Source organism: Cebus imitator, unplaced genomic scaffold (assembly GCF_001604975.1).
Source record: "Cebus imitator isolate Cc_AM_T3 unplaced genomic scaffold, Cebus_imitator-1.0 Scaffold172, whole genome shotgun sequence".
Taxonomy (NCBI): Eukaryota; Metazoa; Chordata; class Mammalia; order Primates; family Cebidae; genus Cebus; species Cebus imitator.
The window spans coordinates 1,581,215-1,601,862 of NW_016107487.1; the positions used below are offsets into that span (position 1 = coordinate 1,581,215).

Here is a 20,648-nt window from a genome sequence, read left to right on the forward strand (position 1 = left end):
TTTAGGAATAAATGAAGGCTGAAGAGTATAATCAGGGCTTCCATTTCGGAGCCTACGAGGTGGCTTGGGCTGGGGAGGCAGTGGTGGAGGTGGGGAGAAGTGATCAGATGTTAAATCTGCTCTCTGGGTAAAGAGCTCAGGGGCTGTGAAAGAGGAATGGAGGCTACCCCTAGGTCTCAGCCCAAGTGTGTGCTGAGCTGAGGGAGCAGGTAGAAGGGGAAAGATGGACGGTTCTGTCTCAGGAACGAGAAGCTAGAGGCATCTACTGCACTTGTAGGTGGAAATGCTGAGTAGGCTGCTGGCTTGTTAAATCTGGACCTTAGGGCAGAGTCTATGGCTAGAGATGTAAAGTTGGGAGTCATCAGCCTAACGACAGTATTTTCTCAGTAGCTTTCCTCTTTTTCCAGCGATGTAGGTGGCTGCAGTGTGAACAGAGCCCGCCCACCCTTGGTTTAAGTCAAACCAATTAGCCCTCAGTCATCAAGGCCTCTGACCCAGCACCTGGTACTTAGTGAACCACTAGTCACATGAAAGAATGAAGTATTGAGCCTGAATGACCAAAATTACAGAAGCACAGCGAGTTCCGTGGCTTCAGGTCTACAGAATAGTTGGGGACGTGTGAGACAAAGGAGGGTCACCTAATAATGCAGGTCAGGGTGCAATCCAACAGCATAAGAGAAGACGCCTCTGCCTACAGGGCTGCAAGAGCTCCAACACATTCAAAATAACGTGAGTGGGCATAGCAGGACAAGGAAGAGCTAGAGCTTGAGCTTGACCCAGATGACCTGGTGGATTTCAATGGAGGATGGGAATGGGACAACATGAGCCAAGCATGGAGGCAGAGACTGGCCTGGCCTGTACTGAGACAGGTGGGAAGGACCAGGTGACTTTGAAAAGCGGAGGGCCTGAGCCTCAGCTCCCTACCTCAACACCCCAGCCAGCCCCTCCCAGCAAGGCATGCTCCTGCACCGGCTTACAAGCTCTGCAAAGGAACAGTGGCTCTCCCTACTTTTCTCTTGGCTTATCCCTTGCTGAAGGGAAGGTTTCACAGGAATGTATCAGTTTAGAGCAGAACCATCTGTAAAGTACTAAACAGCCAGTTTTTACCTATGGAGGGGAACAGAGCCACAGATCCCAAACGACAACTATCCCGCAGTTCACTTGTATATTAGTCTGTTCTCATGCTGCTAATAAAGACATACCTGAGACTGGGTAATTTGTAAAGTAAAGCTGTTTAATTAACTCACAGTTCAGCAGGGCTGAGGAGGCTTCACAATCATAGCGGAAGGCAAATGAAGAGCAAAGTCACATCTTACATGGCAGCAGGCAAGAGAGCTTGTGCAGGAGAACTCCCATTTATAAAGCCATCAGAACTCACTATGATGAGAACAAGATAGGGGGAACCACACCCATGATTCAATTATCTTCACCTGGTCCCTCCCACGAGCTATGGGGATTATGGGAATTTCAATTCAAGATGAGATTTGGGTGAGGACACAGCCAAACCTTATCAACTTGTTTGACTTGAAGTGTGTTTCTTCTATCTGTATGTGAAGGTAGAGGTTTCAAGTCAAGTCAGGGTCTCAACAGCTAAATGCAAGGGTTAATACTGCTCATGTCAATTCCCTTTACGTTGAGATTTTGAATGGTGAAGCCTGAATCAATTTTTTATACCTAAGAACAGGCTCTGGGTCAAATAACTCTTATGGACACAGGTGACCCAAATGACCTCCAGTAATCTACCCAGTGGTAGTTTTCTCTGAGGCATAAAAAAGAAATTTGTTCTTACTACTGCCTTTATCTTTTACTAAATTCATTTATTCATTAAGTATTTGAGCTCCTACTATACACCAGGCACTTAGGCAAGCCCTGGAACTACAACCACGAGCAAAACACAACACAGTCTGTGTCTCCCAGATTACTTTAGAATCTCTAGCTAGACAGTCAAATAGCAACACAAAAATGTTTAAATCACAGCTGAGATAAAGGAGAGAAACATGGTAATACAAGAGAGTGAAATAGCAATTCGTACTGGGAAGGATTTGCAGCTGGTGAGCAGGAAGTGACAGCCACTCATCAGAGAATGAACTAGAGAAATTTGATGGGGCAAAGAAAGGCACCTCATTTCCACAACAGGTTTTCAGTGGCTTCCGGAGTGACCTTACTATGAAGCTAACCAAACTGAAGCTTCGAGACCTCTCACTTGCACCCATCTAACTCCCCTTCTGTTCTCATTCTAAATAAACGCCAACTTTTCTGTACCTAATTTTGTGCTCTTACTTTCAGAAGGTCCTAAATTATTATGAGCTTCAGACCCTGCGCAACCTGGGTCCACCCCTAGGTGGTGCTGTTCATTAAAAGTGCGAACATTGGTTGGGGCAGAGCACAAATAACTGAAGGCATCCAAGCAGCTTCTGACAAAAATGTGGGAAAACATTAAGCACCATTTTCTGTAAACATCAAGCTGTTGGGCACCGATTCCCTAAAATAAAGCCAGTCATTTTCTTTACGGAGTCCTTATTCAATTCCGGATCTCAGCATTGTGAGATATTGACCTGATATTAAAAATGAGAAACTTGTACCCCATGGAAGGTTTATGGCCCTGGCATAATCGGAAATATTATCATTGTTTAATGAGACAAAACAGCAAGAGATGGACATTTTTTGCAAGTCATTTTAAATGCTGATAATTCGGATTATCACCAAGATAATCCAAAGTTTGCTCTTGAAACATATTTGCTTCATGCTATTTATTCTCTCAACCAGGGGACAAAAGAGAGCTTCAGATTTTAATTGTTAATCCTCTTTACTCCAGTAAAGGTCTCCCAGGGTGCCAGATGCAAAAATGGGCACAGAGCCTGGATGGGCTGGGTCTAGTGACCAACGTAGGCACCATGGACTCTGGGAACTGGACTGTACATTACATCCTTGACTCCTGTCTGACTCCCATGGCATCACACACTCTTGGTTTTTCCACCGGGCACTCTTTTCTCTTTAAAAAACTTGCTGCTCTGAGTAAAAAAGAAGGCAAGTCAACATTAAAGCAGCAAGTTAACATATCCAAATGCATGGAAACTCTGGCCAAGTCTTTCCTTTTGAGATGGCTGATATTTGGGGGCCCATTTACCCAAAAAGCATGTTTGGGAAAAGCTCTGTCTACTCTTATATGTGATGATGGAGAAGACATCCTCTTCACCAGGTATGGTGGGTCGTGCCTGTAATGCTAGCACTTTCAGAGACTGAGGTGGGAAGATCACTTGAACTGAGGAGTTCAAGACCAGTCTGTACAACAAAGGGAGACTCTGTCTCTATTAAGAAAAAAACATCAAAAAAACAAATGGAAGACAATCCTCTTGAAAGTGATGTCAACCCCAGGTTGTCCATCTCAAGAAGGAATAAGAAAGGATAAGTTATTTCAGAGTACAGAGAAAACTATTCCTCTACTTACAGGCAAGAGAAAAAAACTGTCCCTACTACTGTTTAGAAATCTTGGAAAAATTCTCTGCTAACTCCTCCAGAAGCAGGAAGTGCAGGAAAGATCAAGGACTTCAGAATCTGACCCTCTGGGTACCATCCCAGCTCTCTCACTGTCCAGCTGCATGAGATAGGGCATCTGCAAGACCTGGCTAAGCCTCAGTGTCTCCATCAATAACACGGTACCTGCCTTGAAGGGTTTCTGTACAGAGTAAATAAAATATTGCTGCTAGAGTCAGTTCCCTTTTTCAGTCTTTTTTTTTTTTGAGATGGGGTCTTGCTCTGTCACCCAGGCTGGAGTGCAATGGTGTGATCTCAGCTTTGCAACCATTGCCTCCTGGGTTCAAGCAATTGTCCCGCCTCAGCCTCCTGAGTAGCTGGGATTACAGGCACCTGCCACCACGCTTAGCTAATTTTTGTATTTTTAGTAGAGATAGTTTCACCATGTTGGCCAAGCTGGTCTTGAACTCCTGACCTCAAGAGATCCGCCCTCCTCAGCTTCCCAATGTGCTGGGATTACAGGCATGAGCCACTGCGCCCAGATCCCTTTCACTCTTTTTATTACCCAATATCTCTGCATCATTTGACGCTGTTGACCAATCTCATCTTGTAGAAACACACAGATACCTTAGCTCCATTATACCCTCCCCCTGGGTTTGCCTCCCCTGTCTCCTCCACAGTTCTTTGATGTCAGTGCTCCTTGGGGCTCCATGTTACACCCTCTGGACAGTTCACTTCACAATAGTATTTATTTACTTACAAATTTACTGATTATTTAACAAGTACTGTATTCAGTTAAAAAAAAAAAAAAAAACACAGCATCCTAAGTGCTTTACAAAGGTTAAACCATTTAATCTTCAAGTAACCCTATTAGGTACTTACTATTATTATTCCCACTTTACCAATGAGGAAACTGTGGCTCAGGAAGATGATGTGCCTTTGACAAGGTCACAGTTGGTAAGTGGTGGCAGCAGAATTACAACCGTAGGGCACCCTAACATATTTGCTAGGCTGGCTCCCTTGGTTATTTTTCTTTTCATTGGGAGTGCTACGAACACCTGGCCCTCATTCCAATGAGCAATTCACACGAGCTAAGTTGCAGGTGGCCCCCTTGCTTGCCTTAGCTGGCCTGCTTCTCTCACCAAACACCTGCCTGAGCTCTGTGGACATCAGCTATGTGTCAACAAATCCCAAAGTTTTCTCTCTACACCAGACTTTCCCCTGAGCTCCATGTCCTTATATCTCGCTCTGTTGCCCAGGCTGGAGTGCCAGTCGTGCAATCTCGGCTCACTGCAACATTCGCCTCCCGGGTTCAAGCAATTCTCCTGCCTCAGCCTCCTGAGTAGCTGGGATTATAGGCACCTGCCACCATGCATGGCTAATTTTTGTATTTTTAGTAGAGATGGGGTTTCACCATGTTGGCCAGGCTGGTCTTGAACTCCTGACCTTGTTATCCCCCCATCCTGGCCTCCCAAAGTGCTGAGATTACAGGCGTGAGCCACCGCACCCAGCCAGTATCCTTGTATCCAACTGTCCACTGAACACTTACATGTCTCACAGGCAGCTCAAACTCGACATACCTAAGACATTTCCCTCCCTCTTCCTGTGTCTCCCATCTCAGACAATGGTTCCGCCACCCACCCCATATTCAAATCTGAAACCTGGGAATCACAGGGCACTCCTCTCAGAGCCCTGATGATTTCTCTGCACCTCCATGCCTCCATCACTGGCCTATGGCCACCAGAATTTCTTTTCTGATTACTGCACCATCCTCCTCCCTGGCCCCACAGCCTCCAAACCTGCCCTGCTCAAACCCCTTCGCCAAAACCAAACTGATTTCTCAAAATGAAAAAGAAATCATGCCCCTACCTAAGACCTATTAACCCCAAATCCTTACCAGAGCCTTCAGTGCTGCTCCTGACCTGGCCCTGGTGACCTCTTTAGTCTCATCAGGTCACTCCCTGCTCTATAGATCACATCCCAGTGACATGGGACAACTCCCAGCACCTCTAATGTGTCACGATCCAGGCTTTCCTCTGCTTGAAACACTCCCACCCATGCCTATTCACTTGGCCCATGCCTGTTCCTCAGGTATCTCACTTTCTCTGCAAATGAGTCCAGGTTAGGCGCTGTCCTGTATATTCCTACCTCCTACTGTCATGACTGCTTGGCACATTTTATTGTAATTGCCTGTTTAATTGTCCTCCTCCCACTCCAGAATATAAGCCCTAGGACTGCCACAAGAGGTGTCTATCTTACCAGCCACTACACCCTTAGCACATGGTCAACACACAATACATATTGTTAAATGAGTGAATGATTATAATAAAGTGCCTGGCATAGAGGAGGTACAATAAATGGCACAATTATGATTATCAATCACAGAGATGGCTAATCAAGCAGGCAGTGAGCGAACCGTGTTTGGAATTGAGCTGTTGCCTCCAGTGGCATCACGCTTAGTAGGGACAGAATGGAGTCTACACCTATTCTCTGGGTTCCCTCTTCAGCTATGTCTCCCCAGCGGTCCCTACTCTGGGGCTAAGCATTCCCATAAGGCAGGTCCAGGATCACTCCAAACCCCAGACATGAGCCCACACCATCTGGAGTCTCTTCCTTGCCATGCTGCTAACCCGCTGGATTGCTTCAGCTCTCTGTGCCTCAGTTTCCTCATTTTTCAAATAAATTTGGAGGACCAGTAAAAACCAAAGTGACTGGAAAAGTATAAAATACTATACAAATATACACCCCTGATACCTCAGAGAAGGCTTTCTGACTTCTCTAGCTGAAAGCTCTCAACCCCAAGAGGTTCAGAGCAGAGCCAAGTCCCCTGATGGCCAGTGCGAAGGGGAGGTGAAAGAGGACAGCAGAGGTTGCTTGGCACTGGATTTCCTCCGCATGCCAGCCTCCCCCTGTGCAGATAAAGCAAAATCTGATAGGAGCAGGGAGGAAGTAGGCTCAGGCTCCAGGAATACAAGTTGGTATGCGAGCAAGAGTCATTCCAAAGGCTCCTTCCCCACAAACCCTCTGAGCTGCAAATTATTAACCTGCTTAACTACTACAGAAATAAGCACTGCTGGGGGTAAGGTGGGGAGGAGGGTGTCAGAAGTCTCCTTCATGCCAAAGTTCCTTTTCCAGGAGCAAAGAGGCTTTCCTCTCAGCTTCTCAGTGTTTCTTATTTACTTCTAATAATAAATCTTCTAAACCAGTCTTGCAAATAAAGTCTAATCTCTCAACTGGAGGCAGTGATGTTTCATCACATGAGGGATTTCAGCCTGAAGGACCACTAAATAAGGATCCCATCCACACACTCCACTGCTTGGGGTATCTGGAAGAGCACAGCTGGGTTAGTCAAAAACATAATTAATGTATTGGCTGGCACATTTTGGCAAAATTTATCACATTTATCTAAACATCCCAGACAATTCATCTCTATTGCCACAAGGAGCCTGGAAAAATCCACTGCCTGATAAACCCCTGTAAACCAACTGGCTTACGCTCACATTGATCAGTTTGTAACTGAAAACCTCCTTGAAAAAAACTGTGCAGAAAAAGTGAAGCATGGAGAGGGAACTATACACATTGCCTCAAAACAGGTGTAGGATTGTGGTTAAGAGCATGAACTCGCGTCCCAGTGTCGAGATTTCAATCCTGCTCCATGACTCCCAAGGCTGGTGACTTTATCTATCTAAGCCCCAATTTCCCTCTCTGTAAAATGATCAAAAAGCCTCATAAATTAGGCTGATTCTGGGCATTAAATATCCAGGTACAGCACTTGGCACACAGTATGTGTGGCGAGAGCATGAGGTGTGGCTGTGCGAAGGAACTTTGGCGATGAAGAAGAGGGGAGTCCACGGGCTACCACAGAATTTTAAAGCGAATTGCTAGCTAGTCTGCTGACCATGTCTACAACTACCCACCCCACAACCCCACAACCCCATGCAGGCAAGGTGCCCTCACTCATGGTGCTTACTTCCGGAACAGATTCCAAAGCAGTTCATACAAATTCTGGAAACACCAAACATATGTAGAAAAAAAAAAAAAAGCCTTAAAACTAAGTGCTCTATAGGAATATATTTAACAAAAGAAGTATAAGATTACTCTGAGAACTGCAAAACATTGTTGAAAGACACCAAAGAACACATAAATAAATGGAAAGACATGAATCATGTTCATGGATTAGAAGACTTAATATAAGATGGCTATATTCCCCAAAGTGAAACACAGATCCAATGCAATCCCTATCAAAACCCCAAAAGGCTTCTTAGCAAAAATTGACAGGCTGACTCAAAAATTCATATGGAAATCCAAAGGACTTGGAATAGTCAAACAATATTGAAAAAGAATGAAGTTGTAGGACTCATACTTCCTGATTTCAAAACTTACTGTAAAGCGCTAGTAATTCCGTGTGTGGCACTGACGTAGGACAGACATAGAGATGAATGGAAAATAACTGAGAGCCCAGAAACAAAATGCGTTTTTGTTCAATTGATTTTCAACAAGAGGTGTAAGACATAGGGAAAGAATAGTATTTTTAAACATATATTGCTGGGATAACTGAATAGCCACATGCCAAAAAAAGAAGTTGGACTCCTTACCTTCACACCCTATATAAAAATTAACAAAAAATGGATTCCAGACAACCTAAAATGTAAGAACCAAAACTATGAAACTGAGAAGAAAACATAAGAGTAAATCTTCATGACCTTGGATTAAGCTTGATAGTTAATAGATATGACACTAAAGGCACAAGCAACAAAAGAACAAAATAAATTGGAAAATAAATCATCAAAATGGAAAACTCTTGTGCTTCAAAAAGCAACATCAAGAAAGTAAAAGACAACCAACAAAATGGAAAAAATTATTTGTGAATCATGTATCAAGAATATGTAAAGAGGCCAAGCATGGTAGCTGACGCATGTAATCCCAGCACTTCGGAAGGCCAAGCTGGGCAGATCACTTGAGTTGAAGAAGTTCAAGCCAGGCTGGCTAATATGGTAAAACCCCGTCTCTGTTAAAAATACAAAAATTAGCTAGGCATGGTGATGCATGCCGGTAATCTCAGCTTCTTGTGTGGCTGAGGCAGGAGAGTCATTTGAACCTGGGGGGCAGGGAGATGGAGGTTGCAATGAGCCGAGATCATGCCACTGTACTCCAGCCTGGGTAGCAGAAAGGAAAGAACTCTTATAACCCAGTAATAAAAAGACAAACCTATTTGAAAATGGGCAAAGGGCCAGGTGCGGTGGCTCATGACTGTAATCTCAACACTCTGGGAGGCCGAGGTGGAAGGATTGCTTGAGATCAGGAGTTTGAGACCAGCCTGGCTAACATGGAGAAACACAGTCACTACAAAAAAATACAAAAATTAGCTGGGTGTGGTGGCGCAGACCTGTAGTCCCAGCTACTCAGGAAGCTGAGATGCACAAATCACTTGAGCCTGGGAGGCAGGGATTGTGGTGAGCTAAGATTGCACCATTGCGCTCCACCCTGGGCGACAGAGCAAGACTCTGTGTCTAAATAAATAAATTAAATTAAATTAAATGGCAAAGGATTTGAATAGACATTTCTACAAAGCAGGCATATGAATGAACTATAAGCACATGAAAAGATGTTCAACGTCTTTAGCCATTTGGCAAATACAACCAGTAAGATGCCACTTCATACCCACTAAGATGACTGTAATAAAAAATACATGCAATAACAAGTGTTGGTGAGAATGTGGAGAAATAAGAACCCTTACATGTTGTTACTAGGAATGTAAAATGGTGCAGCTGCTTTGAAAAACAACTTGGCAGTTTCTCAAATAAACATAGATATAGATACCTACCATGGATATATAGATACAGCATGATTCCGTTACATAAAGTGTCCAGAATAGGCAAAACCTATCTAACTGAGGCTTCGGTGGGTAAAGAGAAAGTAGATTTGTGGTTTACAGGGGCTGGGGGAAGAAAGGAAGGGGACCATAAGGAGTGACTGCTGATGGATATGGGGTTCCTTTGAGAAGATGAAAGTATTCTGAAATCAGGCCGGGTACAGTGGCTTATACCTGTAATCCTAGCACTTTGGGAGGCTGAGGTGGGTGGATCATTTGAGGCCAGGAGTTCTAGACCAGCCTGGCCAACATGGCGAAACCCTGTCTCTACAAAAATACAAAAATTAGCCAAGCATGGTGGTACACGCCTGTAATCCCAGCTGAGGCAGGAGAATCACTTCAACCTGGGAGGTGCAAGTTGCAGTGAGCTGAGATCACACCACTGCATTCCAGCCTCGGTGACAGAGCGAGACTGTCTTAAAAAAAAAAAAAAAGTTGTGAAATTAGTGGTGATGGTTGCACAACTCTGAAAATACTAAAACCACTTAATTACACACTTGAAAGGGGTTAATTTTATGGTATGGAATTATATCTCAATTAAACTGTTATTTCAAAACTAAACTAAACTAAACCAAGGGTTCTAGGTCCCCTTAGTGACTCCGACATGACAGCTTGCATCTGCTCTATCTGGCTGACATGGTGAGCTGTGGAAAGGTACCCACTGCTCCCCGTTCTGTTCGGGTCTACTCCCCACCTACTTGGCTCAGAGGACTCCTCTACTCACTTAAATTCCTGCCCACTGTAGACATAGGAGCAGCAAGAACAAGAATAAGAACATGGCTGATACATTTTGTGAATTGTATTGTGAGAACTGATCAGCCTCCACCTCTTACTTCAGCGCCCTCATCCATTTCACTCCAGTATACTGGTAGGATTGACAGTTAAAATATAAGACACTCAATTACATTTCAATTTCAGGTCATCAACGAACAATTTTTTGGTAGCAGTATGTCCCAGGTGTTGCATTATTCATTTAAAATTTAACTGGGTATTCTGTATTTCTATTTGCTAAATTTGGCACCCCTACACTCTGGCCTCCATGCCATCCCTGAAACACACAAACCACACTCTCACCTCAGGACCTTTACATTTGTTCTTCCTTCTGCCTGAAATTCTCTTCCCCTAAATAGTCACGTGGTTCCCTTTCCCACTTCAGGTTTTTGTCGGCATCTCATCATAACAAGGCATCTCCTACACACCTTATATAGAAGATACTTTTACTTGGCACTCTGATGCCCCTTCCCCTTGGCCTTCACCACCACCTGACATATGTATGTATATTTAGTGGTTAATTGCCTGCTTTCCCCTCAGTATACTGGAGACTTCTTGAGAGTAAGGCTTCTTTTATTCAATGCTGCATTCCCAGTGCTTAGAACAGGGCCTGGCATGGGGTAGGCGATATGTTAATATTTACAGAATGAGTATAGAAGTGTGCATGAGCTATCTCATCTAGTCTTCCAAAGAGTCCGATAAGACAAAAATTGCCACCAGCTGTGTCTCATAGATGAGACAGCCGAGACATGAAAGCCAAATAACTCATCAAGAGGCCCACTGCAAATGCAGGAGCCAAACCCCAAATGGCCCACCTCCCTGCACCAGCTCACTGTCACAGGTGGCAGGACAACTTGGAGCTAGGGTGGCAGGTTTTTCTGACCCCTTCCATTTAAAGTACTCTAGGTTAGATGAAAGGAAGGAGCCACAAACACGTCTGAGAGTCTACATTTGCACCAAACATCTTAATCCCTGAATTTAATTGAGGCTTGATTTTTGCCTGCACAATTATTGTGCAATATAAAGTGTTTCAAGTATCTACCTAAACCTCCATTAATAGAGAAGTCTGTGTGGGTGTCTATACTTACTTTTATTTCTTCTTGAACGTCAGGATTGCGGAAATTTAAATCAGGTTGCTCTTTCATAAACTGGTGAAAATAACATTGGTTTCGCACTTCATCAAAGTGCCAGCTGGAGTTTCCATATACACTTAACTGGCAACAAAGAAAATAGCACATCAGTTACATATGATGGCATTGCCCACAAATAAAGATCATTGCCTTTCCTGGCCCTTTGGAGGCAGAGTACGTAAAACGTGAGAGTTTTCCTTCTATGGAGAGCCATAGGTTAACGTAATCCCTCCGAATACCCCCACCCCATTGGCTAATGCCTCACAAACATGGTTGCAATGTGTTTGCACAGTAGAAGCTGTTTGTAACAACTGCAACAGCAAACCAACGCTCGCAAACCCAAGCCAAGGTCAACTTAAGGAACAGACGTGACTAATGTATTTTCTTGAAACTTCTGTCCAGGGTGTGAACTCTTGTTTGTGAAGAGAAGCAAAACGGTAGTCAATTTGGAAGAAAGACACTTTCCACTTGTCTTGGGGCTTTAGTCCAGATAGACTGGATATTTAAATTGAATCCCCAGAAAATTATTGGAATCCTTCACTTGAAATCCCTACCAGTCTCCAGGAATAAAAAGCAACTTCAGGTGTTGGTACTCAGCAATAGCTGACACTGTCGCTGGTCTCCTCTGCCTGGAAATGCTCACGCTTATGGCCCCATGGCGTGACTCTCCCGGCCGCCCTCCCATGTCTCTGGCCCCTCCTTATGTCAACTCTGTGGGCCCTTGAATGTGAGAGTTTCATGGGGCTCTGTCCTAGGCCTTTTGTCCATTTCATGTTAAAGAGAATATCTGGAAAACATTTAAAAACTGGGAGATTTTACATAAATCTTTTTCTTTTGAATTGGAAGACACAGTCACACTGGGTCCACATGTCCATGGCAACAACGGGCAGGTGCTGAGTAGTAGCTGCTGCCTCTCAAGGAAAGGTACCCTTTCCAATTCAACACATAGCCCACCTGGACACAACCAGGGTGAGAGATTTTTAGTGTACATAATCAATAAAAGATCAGTACCCAGAATACAAAAAGAACTGAAGAAAGCAATTTCAAAGGGATACATAATCCAAAAGCAAATAGAGGAAAGAAACCAAAAAGAGGTGTTTCCCTGAAATGGACACTCAACTGAATAAATGTAGGAAAAGATGTGCAACATCATTAGGAATTCCTAATTACGATACTGGGAATTAGGTACATCATCATTAGTAATTAAATAAACATAAAATTAAGATCTCAACCGGGCGCAGTGGCGCACGCCTATAATCCCAGCACTTTGGGATGCCAAGGTGGGCAGATCACGAGGTCAAGAGATTGAGACCAACCTGGTCAACATGGTGAAACCCCATCTCTACTAAAAATACAAAAATTAGCTGGGTGTAGTGGTGCATGCCTGTAGTCCCAGCTACTCGGGAGGCTGAGGCAGGAGAATCACTTGAACCTGGGAGGCGGGGGTTGCAGTGAGCCAAGATTGTGCCACTGCACTCCAGACTGGTGACAGAGCAATACTCCATCTCAAAATAAAAAAATAAAATAAACGTAAGATCTCAATGTGATACTGTTTTAAGTCTGGGCTGGGCATGGTAGCTCAACGCCAGTAATCCCAGCACTTTGAGAGGCTGAGACAGGAGGACAACTTGAGGCCAGAAGTTCAAGACCAGCTTGGGCAACATAGAGAGACTCCATATTTCCAAATAAAAAATAAAAAATTAGCCGGGTATGATGGCGTGTGCCTGTGGTCCCAGCTACTAAGGAGGCTATGGCGGCAAGGATTGCTTGAGCCCGGGAGCTTGAGGCTATAGTAAGCTATGATTGAGCCACTACGTTCCAGCCTGGGTGACAGAGTGAGACCCTGACTCAAAATAATAATAATAATTTTTAAATAAAAATTACAAAGTTGGGCAATACCCAGAATTAATAAGAATCTGTATTTTTTATACTTCTGTCGGGGATATAAATTGGTACGACCATTCTGATAACTGATTTGACACTCTCCTGTAGAGTTGAGCATGTAACATCCTGCACAGCAATTTTAGTCCTAGTTATTTACCTTAAAGAAGCCTTTACACATGTGCCCCAAGATAGATAAATGAGAGCGTTTAGAGTGACACTGTTCATAATAATAAAAAACCTCAAATAGCCCAACAGCCCATCAACAAAGAGTGAATAAGCAAATCATGGATTGTTCACACAGTGAAATACACAACCATGAAAATCTATGAACCATAGATTTACCTGAAACTACATTAATAAATCTCAAAAACAATGAGTGAAAAAGTTAGTTACAGAAGACTACACCTAGCATGACACTTCTCATAAAGTTCAAAATAAAGGAAACTAAAAAATAATTTTTTTAGAGTCAAAGTCTTTCTACATATGGTTACAGTGCAAGGTGTTTATCCATCATATAGATACATGCATTCTTAAACATATTAACTATTACATTAGAAAATGTAACCTTGACAGGCTCACACCTGTAGTCCCAGCACTTTGGGAGGATGAGGTGGGCGGATCACGAGGTCAGGAGTTTGATACCAGCCTGGCCAACATGGTGAAACCCCATCTCTACTAAAAATACAAAAACTAAGCCGGGCGCGGTGGCTCAAGCCTGTAATCCCAGCACTTTGGGAGGCCGAGGCGGGTGGATCACGAGGTCAAGAGATCGAGACCATCCTGGTCAACATGGTGAAACCCCATCTCTACTAAAAATACAAAAAATTAGCTGGGCATGGTGGCACGTGCCTGTAATCCCAGCTACTCAGGAGGCTGAGGCCGGAGAATTGCCTGAACCCAGGAGACGGAGGTTGTGGTGAGCTGAGATTGCCATTGCACTCCAGCCTGGGTAACAAGAGCGAGACTCCGTCTCAAAAAAAAAAAAAAAAAAATACAAAAACTAGCCAGGTGTGGTGGGAGGTATCTATAATCCCAGGTACTCGGGAGGCTGAGGCAGGAGAATTGGTTGAACCTAGGAGGCGGAGGTTGCAATGAGCCAAGATCACACCATTGTACTCCAGCCTGGGCAACAGAGCAAGACTCCATCTTGGAAAAAAAAAAAAACAATAAAAGAAAAGAAAATGCAACCTTGACTATAGCGGAGAACTAACAAAGCGGTGGAAAAACTAGATGACAAAAAAGGCAGCTGCGACCATTCTACAAGCAAGAAACGATATGGTTTAAGATATAGGAGCAAATTTTGAAGTAGACTGTGTCATTGGACTGACTTGATCCCATCCTTAGCCCTGTCATTTACTAGCTGAGTGACCTCAGCTGGTGTATCGGCAAAACAGGAATTACACCTAACTCATAGGATTGTAGAATGGATTAACTAAATTAATGAATATAAAACGCTTAGCACAGAGCCTGGCACAGAGTAAGTGTTTTGTAAATGTTTGCTAATGTCATTGCAACTTTAACAAGTCAGTGAACTGGAGGAAAAAATTCAAGAGGTGAAACTACCAGGGCTTGCTGACAGGCTGTTCCTCAGGCTGCATGGTGGTATCATTCACTGAACCTGGGAGACGGCAGGTTGTAGGGAGAAGATCACACATCACAAAGTTGGTCTGGAAACATGCCAATTCTTAGTGTCCTGGGGTCACCAAAAATTTCATGTTTAAATATTTATGGAGAAGGGGCCAGATGTGGTGGCTCATGCCTGTAATCCCAGCACTCTGGGAGGCCAAGGCAGGTGGATCACGAGGTCAAGAGATTGGGACCAGCCTGACCAACATGGTGAAACCCCATCTCTACTAAAAATACAAAAATTAGCTGGCTATGGTGGTGGGCACCTGTGTTCTTAGCTACTTGGGAGGCTGAGGCAGGAGAATCACTTGAACCCAGGAGGTGGAGGTTGCAGTGAGCCGAGATCCCCCCACTGCACTCCAGCCTGGGTGACAGAGTGAGACTCTATCTGAAACAAAAAAAAATTATGGAGAAGGCCCAGAAGAGAGAAGGAGGGACTGGAGAAGGGAGAGATGATCCAGAATAAAGGCAGGAGAGAACACAAATCCGAGCAAGGGGAAGCTCTGGCGTGGGATGGAAGTAGAGCTGCCAGATGAAGTACAGAATGCCCAGTTACATCTGAATTCAGATAATCAACGCATATTGTTGAGTATATGTATGGCTCATGTGGACAGGCACAGTGGCTTACGCCTGTAAATCCCAGCACTTTGGGAGGCTGAAGCAGGAGCATCACTGGAGTCTAGGAATTCAAGACCAGCCTGGACAATATATTGAGACCCTTTCTTTACAAAAAAAATAAAATATTAGCTGGGCATGGTGGCACACACTCTGGTCCCAATTACTTGGGAGGCAGAGCTAGGAGGATTGCTTGAGCCAAGGAGGCAGAGACTGCAGTGAGCCATGATCAAGCCACTGCACTCCAGCCTGGGAGACAGAGCAAGACCCTATCTCTGAAAAACTAAAAGTAAAACAGAGTGTATGGTCCATACTAAAAAATTATTTATGCACTGCTTATCCAAAATTTGAATTTAACTGGGCATTCTGAATTTTTTTTTTTTTTTTTTTTTGAGACGGAGTTTCGCTCTTGTTGCCCAGACTGGAATGCAATGGCGCAATCTCGGCTCACTGCAACCTCCACCTCCTGGGTTCAAGCAATTCTCCTGCCTCAGCCTTACGAAGTAGCTAAGACTACAGGTGCCTTCCACCATGCCCAGCTAATTTTTGTATTTTTAGTAGAGACGGGGGTTTCACCATGTTGGTCAGGATGGTCTCGATCTCTTGACCTCATGATCCACCGGCCTCGGCCTCCCAAAGTGCTGGGATTACAGGTGTGAGCCATTAGATTCTGAATTTTTATTTGCTAAACCTGGTCACCCCGGAAAAGAGGAATCTGGCCTCTGTGGTAAAAGGAGTGAAAACGAAGAAGGTAGGAATGTGGCAGGCAGGCTTGATGGTTTCTGTTTTCTCTGTGAAGTCAAGTTTGCTGCTGAGAGTGATAAGATGGGCAGAGGCAGATGGGATGTTTGAAAGAGGAAGAAAGGGAAGTTGATCAGTTGGAATTAGCAAAATTCCCAAGAAGATTGGATGGCTCAGTTCAGGTGGGGACAATGAAGGTATGATGTCTCCAGGGACTCAGCTACCAAGAAAGTAGATAATTGGGTTCATTCATGGGTGTGGTTTTCTCAGACAGAGGAGACAAAAAGTCAGAAAGGCAAAGGGGCCAGGTGTGGTGGCTCACGCCTATAATCCCAGCACTTTGGAAGGCTGAGGCCGGCAGATCACCTGAGGTCAGGAGTTCAAGACCAGGCTGGTCAACATGTTGAAACCCTGACTCTACTAAAAGTGCAAAACTTAGCTGGGTGTGGTGACACATGCCTATAATCCTAGCTACTGGGGAGGCTGAGGCAGGAGAATTGCTTAAACCCAGGAGGCGGAGGTTGCAGTGAGCCGAGATCACGCCGTTGCACTCCAGCCTGGGATACAAGAGCAAAGCTCTGTCTCAAGGAAAAAAAAAGAAGGCAAAGGGGAATGGAGAGTAGAAAAACAGCTATCGAACTAATGGGACATGGAATCTCAATCGGATCTAGTGGGAAGTTAAGGAAGGGTGGAAGGAGAGGCTAGGAGAGAATATAGGTTTTAATTTGCTAGAACACATCAGCTCTATGATGAAATCTAAATAATAACTGGAAGCCTGGGTAAATAATAATTGGAAGCCTTATTTCTCTTTCTTTCAGAAACGTCCCCCCTTCCCAGATTCTGTATTCGTTATTTTTTTCCTCAAAAGAGTTTTACTAAACCAATTTAATCACTGCATATCTGCCTTTGTAAATCAGACAGGTTGATACTTACCCAGTTGTTGGGTGGAATGGTTGTGCCATTTTCATGGGTACAGTCATGCCAGATATAATAATCACTATATTTTCCCATTCGTGTCCGACTCAATTGAAACCAAGTATGTTTATCACTGGTGTGGTTTGGTATGAAATCGATGATTAATTTTAAGCCTAATGAGTAAAAAACATTTCAAATGCTAAGAAAGGATTATATTAAAATAACATATGACAAGCTAGGCACAGTAGTGGCTCACGTCTGTAACCCCAATACATTGGGAGGCTGAGGCAGGAGGATTGCTTGAGCCCAGGAGGTGGAGGCTGTAGTGAGCCATGATTGCATGACTGCACTCCAGCCTGGGAGACAGAACAAGACCCTGTCTCAAAAAAGAAAGGAAAGGAGAGGAGAGGGGAGAGAAGGGGAGGGGAGGGGAGAGAAGAAGGGAAGGGAGGGGAGGGAAGGGGAGAGGAACAAAGGAGAGGGCAAAAAGGAAAGGGGAAAGGAAAGGAAAGGAAGAAAGAGAAGGAAAAAAGGAAGGAGTGATAGAGAGGAAGAAAGGAAGGAAGGGAGGGAGGGAGGGAGGGAGGGAAATACATGGCAGTTAAAGGGAAGCAATGCTTTAAGCAAGCATTTGAAAAAGTGCTTCTCTCAGCCGTCACCCCCATCCTGCCCACTTTCCGTTCAACTTACCTTTATCATGTATGGCTGCAACCAGATTCTCAAAATCGTTCATTGTTCCAAAAATGGGATCAATTTCCCGGAAATCTTCAACACCATATCTAAAATCTTTAAGGGATGATTTATAAAATGAAGTAATCCAAACAGTTTTTACATTTAAAGCTGTGATGTAATCCAGTTTATCTTGAATACCTGAAGAAAAAAGTCAAAGTCATGAATAAATCCTACTTTGTTTTAAAGGCCAAAAATAAATAAATAAATAAATAACAAATATACCTAAGATATAAATATTTACATGAAGGCAAAAACACTTAGAATTTTGTAAAATTTGAGGATAATTCAAATAGGAAGATCTAGCTCTACAAAAAACATCAAATTAGGCTGGGTGCGGTGGCTCATGCCTGTAATCCCAGCACTTTGGGAGGCCAAGGCAAGAGGATACCCGAGGTCAGGCATTCAAGACCAGCTTGGCCAACATGGCAAAACTCCATCTCTACTAAAAATACAAAAATTAGCTGGGTGTGATGGCACATGCCTGTGATCCCAGTGATTTGGGAGGCTGAGGCAGGAGAATCGCTTGAACCGGGGAGGCAGAGGCTACAGTGAGCCGAGATCACACCACTGCACTCTAGCCTGGGCGACAGAGCAAGACACTGTCTCAATCAAAACAAAAACAAAAACATCAAATTGGTCATCTAGCAGTAACCAATGACCTTTAACATAGCATTAAAAAAATCTGTGACTTATTCATATTTTATATTTAAAGCAAGACTATGGTATTGTTCATTTATTCTATGTGGTTTTTGAGGAGCTAATCTAGGCCAGCTGCTGGGCTAAGTGTCAAGGAACAGGGCAGAGCAGCACTGGCCCCTGTTGGCCACATGGTCTACACTGTGCTGCCCTGTCTAAGAGCCATGTGCCACATGTGCCTCCTGAGCACTTGCAATGTGACTAGCTGGAATTGACATGTGCTCTAAGGGAACAACATGCATTGGATTTTCAAGACCCTGTACAAAAATAATGTCAAAATCTCATTAATATTTTCATACTGGGCCGGACATGGTGGCACATGCCTGTAATCACAGCACTTTGGGAGGCTGAGGTGGGCAGATTGCTTGAGCTCAGGTATTTGAGACCAGTCTGGGTAACATGATGAAACCTCATCTTAAAATAAAAAATAATAATAATACGTATATATTTTTATACTGACTGTGTGCTGAAATGATATACTGGATTAATCAGAACATATTAAAATTAATTTCACCTGCTTCATTTTTCCTTTTTTTAATGTGGCTACTACAAAATGTACAATTTCTTATGTGGCTCGCATTGTACTTCATTTGGGCGGTGTTGGTCTCAGCAGTGTCCACAGGCAGGGGTAGGATGAAGCCCAGACTGGAGAAGAGCTAAGGAAGAGCTGCAGAAAGTGCTTTAAGGGCACCAAGGCATTGGCCCCTGACTCCCAGGGGCAGAGGAAGCTGATGACTCTGGAGAGTAAGGATAGAGAAGGTCCAGGATGGTGTGGGAAAGGGGAATCAGAGTGAAGGGCTTCCAGGTAGGGCAAAGGAAAGGAAGGAGCAAGTATAGACAGGGCATGTCTAAAACAGGGTGAGAAGGCTGGGCATGGTGGCTCACACCCATAATCCCAACACTCTGGGAGGCTGAGATGGGTGGATCACTTGAGGTCAGGAGTTCAAGACCAGCCTGGCCAACATGGTAAAACCCCATCCCTACTTAAAATACAAAAATTATTGGGAGGCCGAGGTAGGTGGATTACAAGGTCAGGAGTTTGAGACCAGCCTGACCAACATGGTGAAACCCCGTCTCTGCTAAAAATACAAAAATTTGAATATAATTCTAATTTTTGTATTTTGTAAGACACCATCTCAAAAAAGAAAAGAATTAGCTGGGTACAGTGGTGCATACCTGTAATCCCAGCTACTCAGGAGGCTGAGGCAGGAGAATCACTTTAACCTGGGAGGCAGAGGTTGCAGTGAGCTGAGATTGTGCCGCTGCACTCCAGCCTGGGCGATAAAATGAGACTTCATCCCCAAAAATAATATTAATAAATTTTAAAAATAAATAAATAATTTAATAAATTATTTAATTTTAAAAGGTAAGAAATGTTGTTGGCGCACGGGGTCTGAAGAAGGCGTACAACCACAACATGGAAGGTAAGTTTGTGTCAATATTTGAAGAATCTTTTTTCTACTCTCAGACTACCTTTGAACTTGCTAAATTTGGAATTTTCTCTTGTTCACTTATATAGCAGACCAGAAATTTATACAGAATAGAATTCTAGGTATGTCTGAGAAAGATGTGGGAATGAAACTTTATATTTGGAACTTTGTAGGAGAATCAACAGATAATGTGTTTTTACTTCTAGTTCAGAGTCCCAAATGCATATTCATCAACTTGAGTCTAGCATTCAATCTCCAGGATTTTTCTGTGTGATCTCGATGTGGCATCCTAGAATCAGACTGTCAGAGGCCACACAGCAGGCTGAAGGTCACTACTTCCAAAGTGCAGAGTCATCTGGCACCTGACACCTGGGCTCTTCCCCTATAATCTCTGTACCCCAATTCTCCCTTTATAGGTAGCTCTGGGGGAGAGAAGACAATCACCAAAACCAGACTCGAAGCTGGAATGGGATCTTCATATAAAAACAACAAAATCCCCTCAACCTCAAAGACAAATACCTATGTATTGCAGGAAGTAAACTCTTCCTCCAGGAACAGGTATTTATTGGAAATGACAAATGTCAGAGCTGCTTAGAATCTAGGAGGAAATCTCAGCACTTTGGGAGGCCAAGGTTGGCGGATCACAAGGTCAAGAGATCGAGACCATCCTGGCCAACATGGTGAAAACCCGTCTCTACTAAAAATACAAAAAATACCCGGGCATGGTGGCACGTGCCTGTGGTCCCAGCTACTCAGGGGGCT

General features: G+C 43.8%; 1 protein-coding gene across 2 annotated transcripts in view; it reads right to left on the minus strand.

Moving 5' to 3' along the window:
- The window catches only part of SLC3A1 (solute carrier family 3 member 1), a 46,331-nt gene that overhangs the window by 23,617 nt on the left and 2,066 nt on the right, over window positions 1-20,648 (minus strand). For both annotated transcript variants that reach the window (XM_017544842.2, XM_037744407.1), the window contains exons 2-4: window positions 17,719-17,898; window positions 17,047-17,201; window positions 11,206-11,331 (exon numbers count right to left, since the gene is read on the minus strand). In XM_017544842.2, the coding sequence (XP_017400331.1) occupies window positions 11,206-11,331; window positions 17,047-17,201; window positions 17,719-17,898 (461 nt within the window). The remainder of the gene's footprint in view (window positions 1-11,205; window positions 11,332-17,046; window positions 17,202-17,718; window positions 17,899-20,648) is intronic.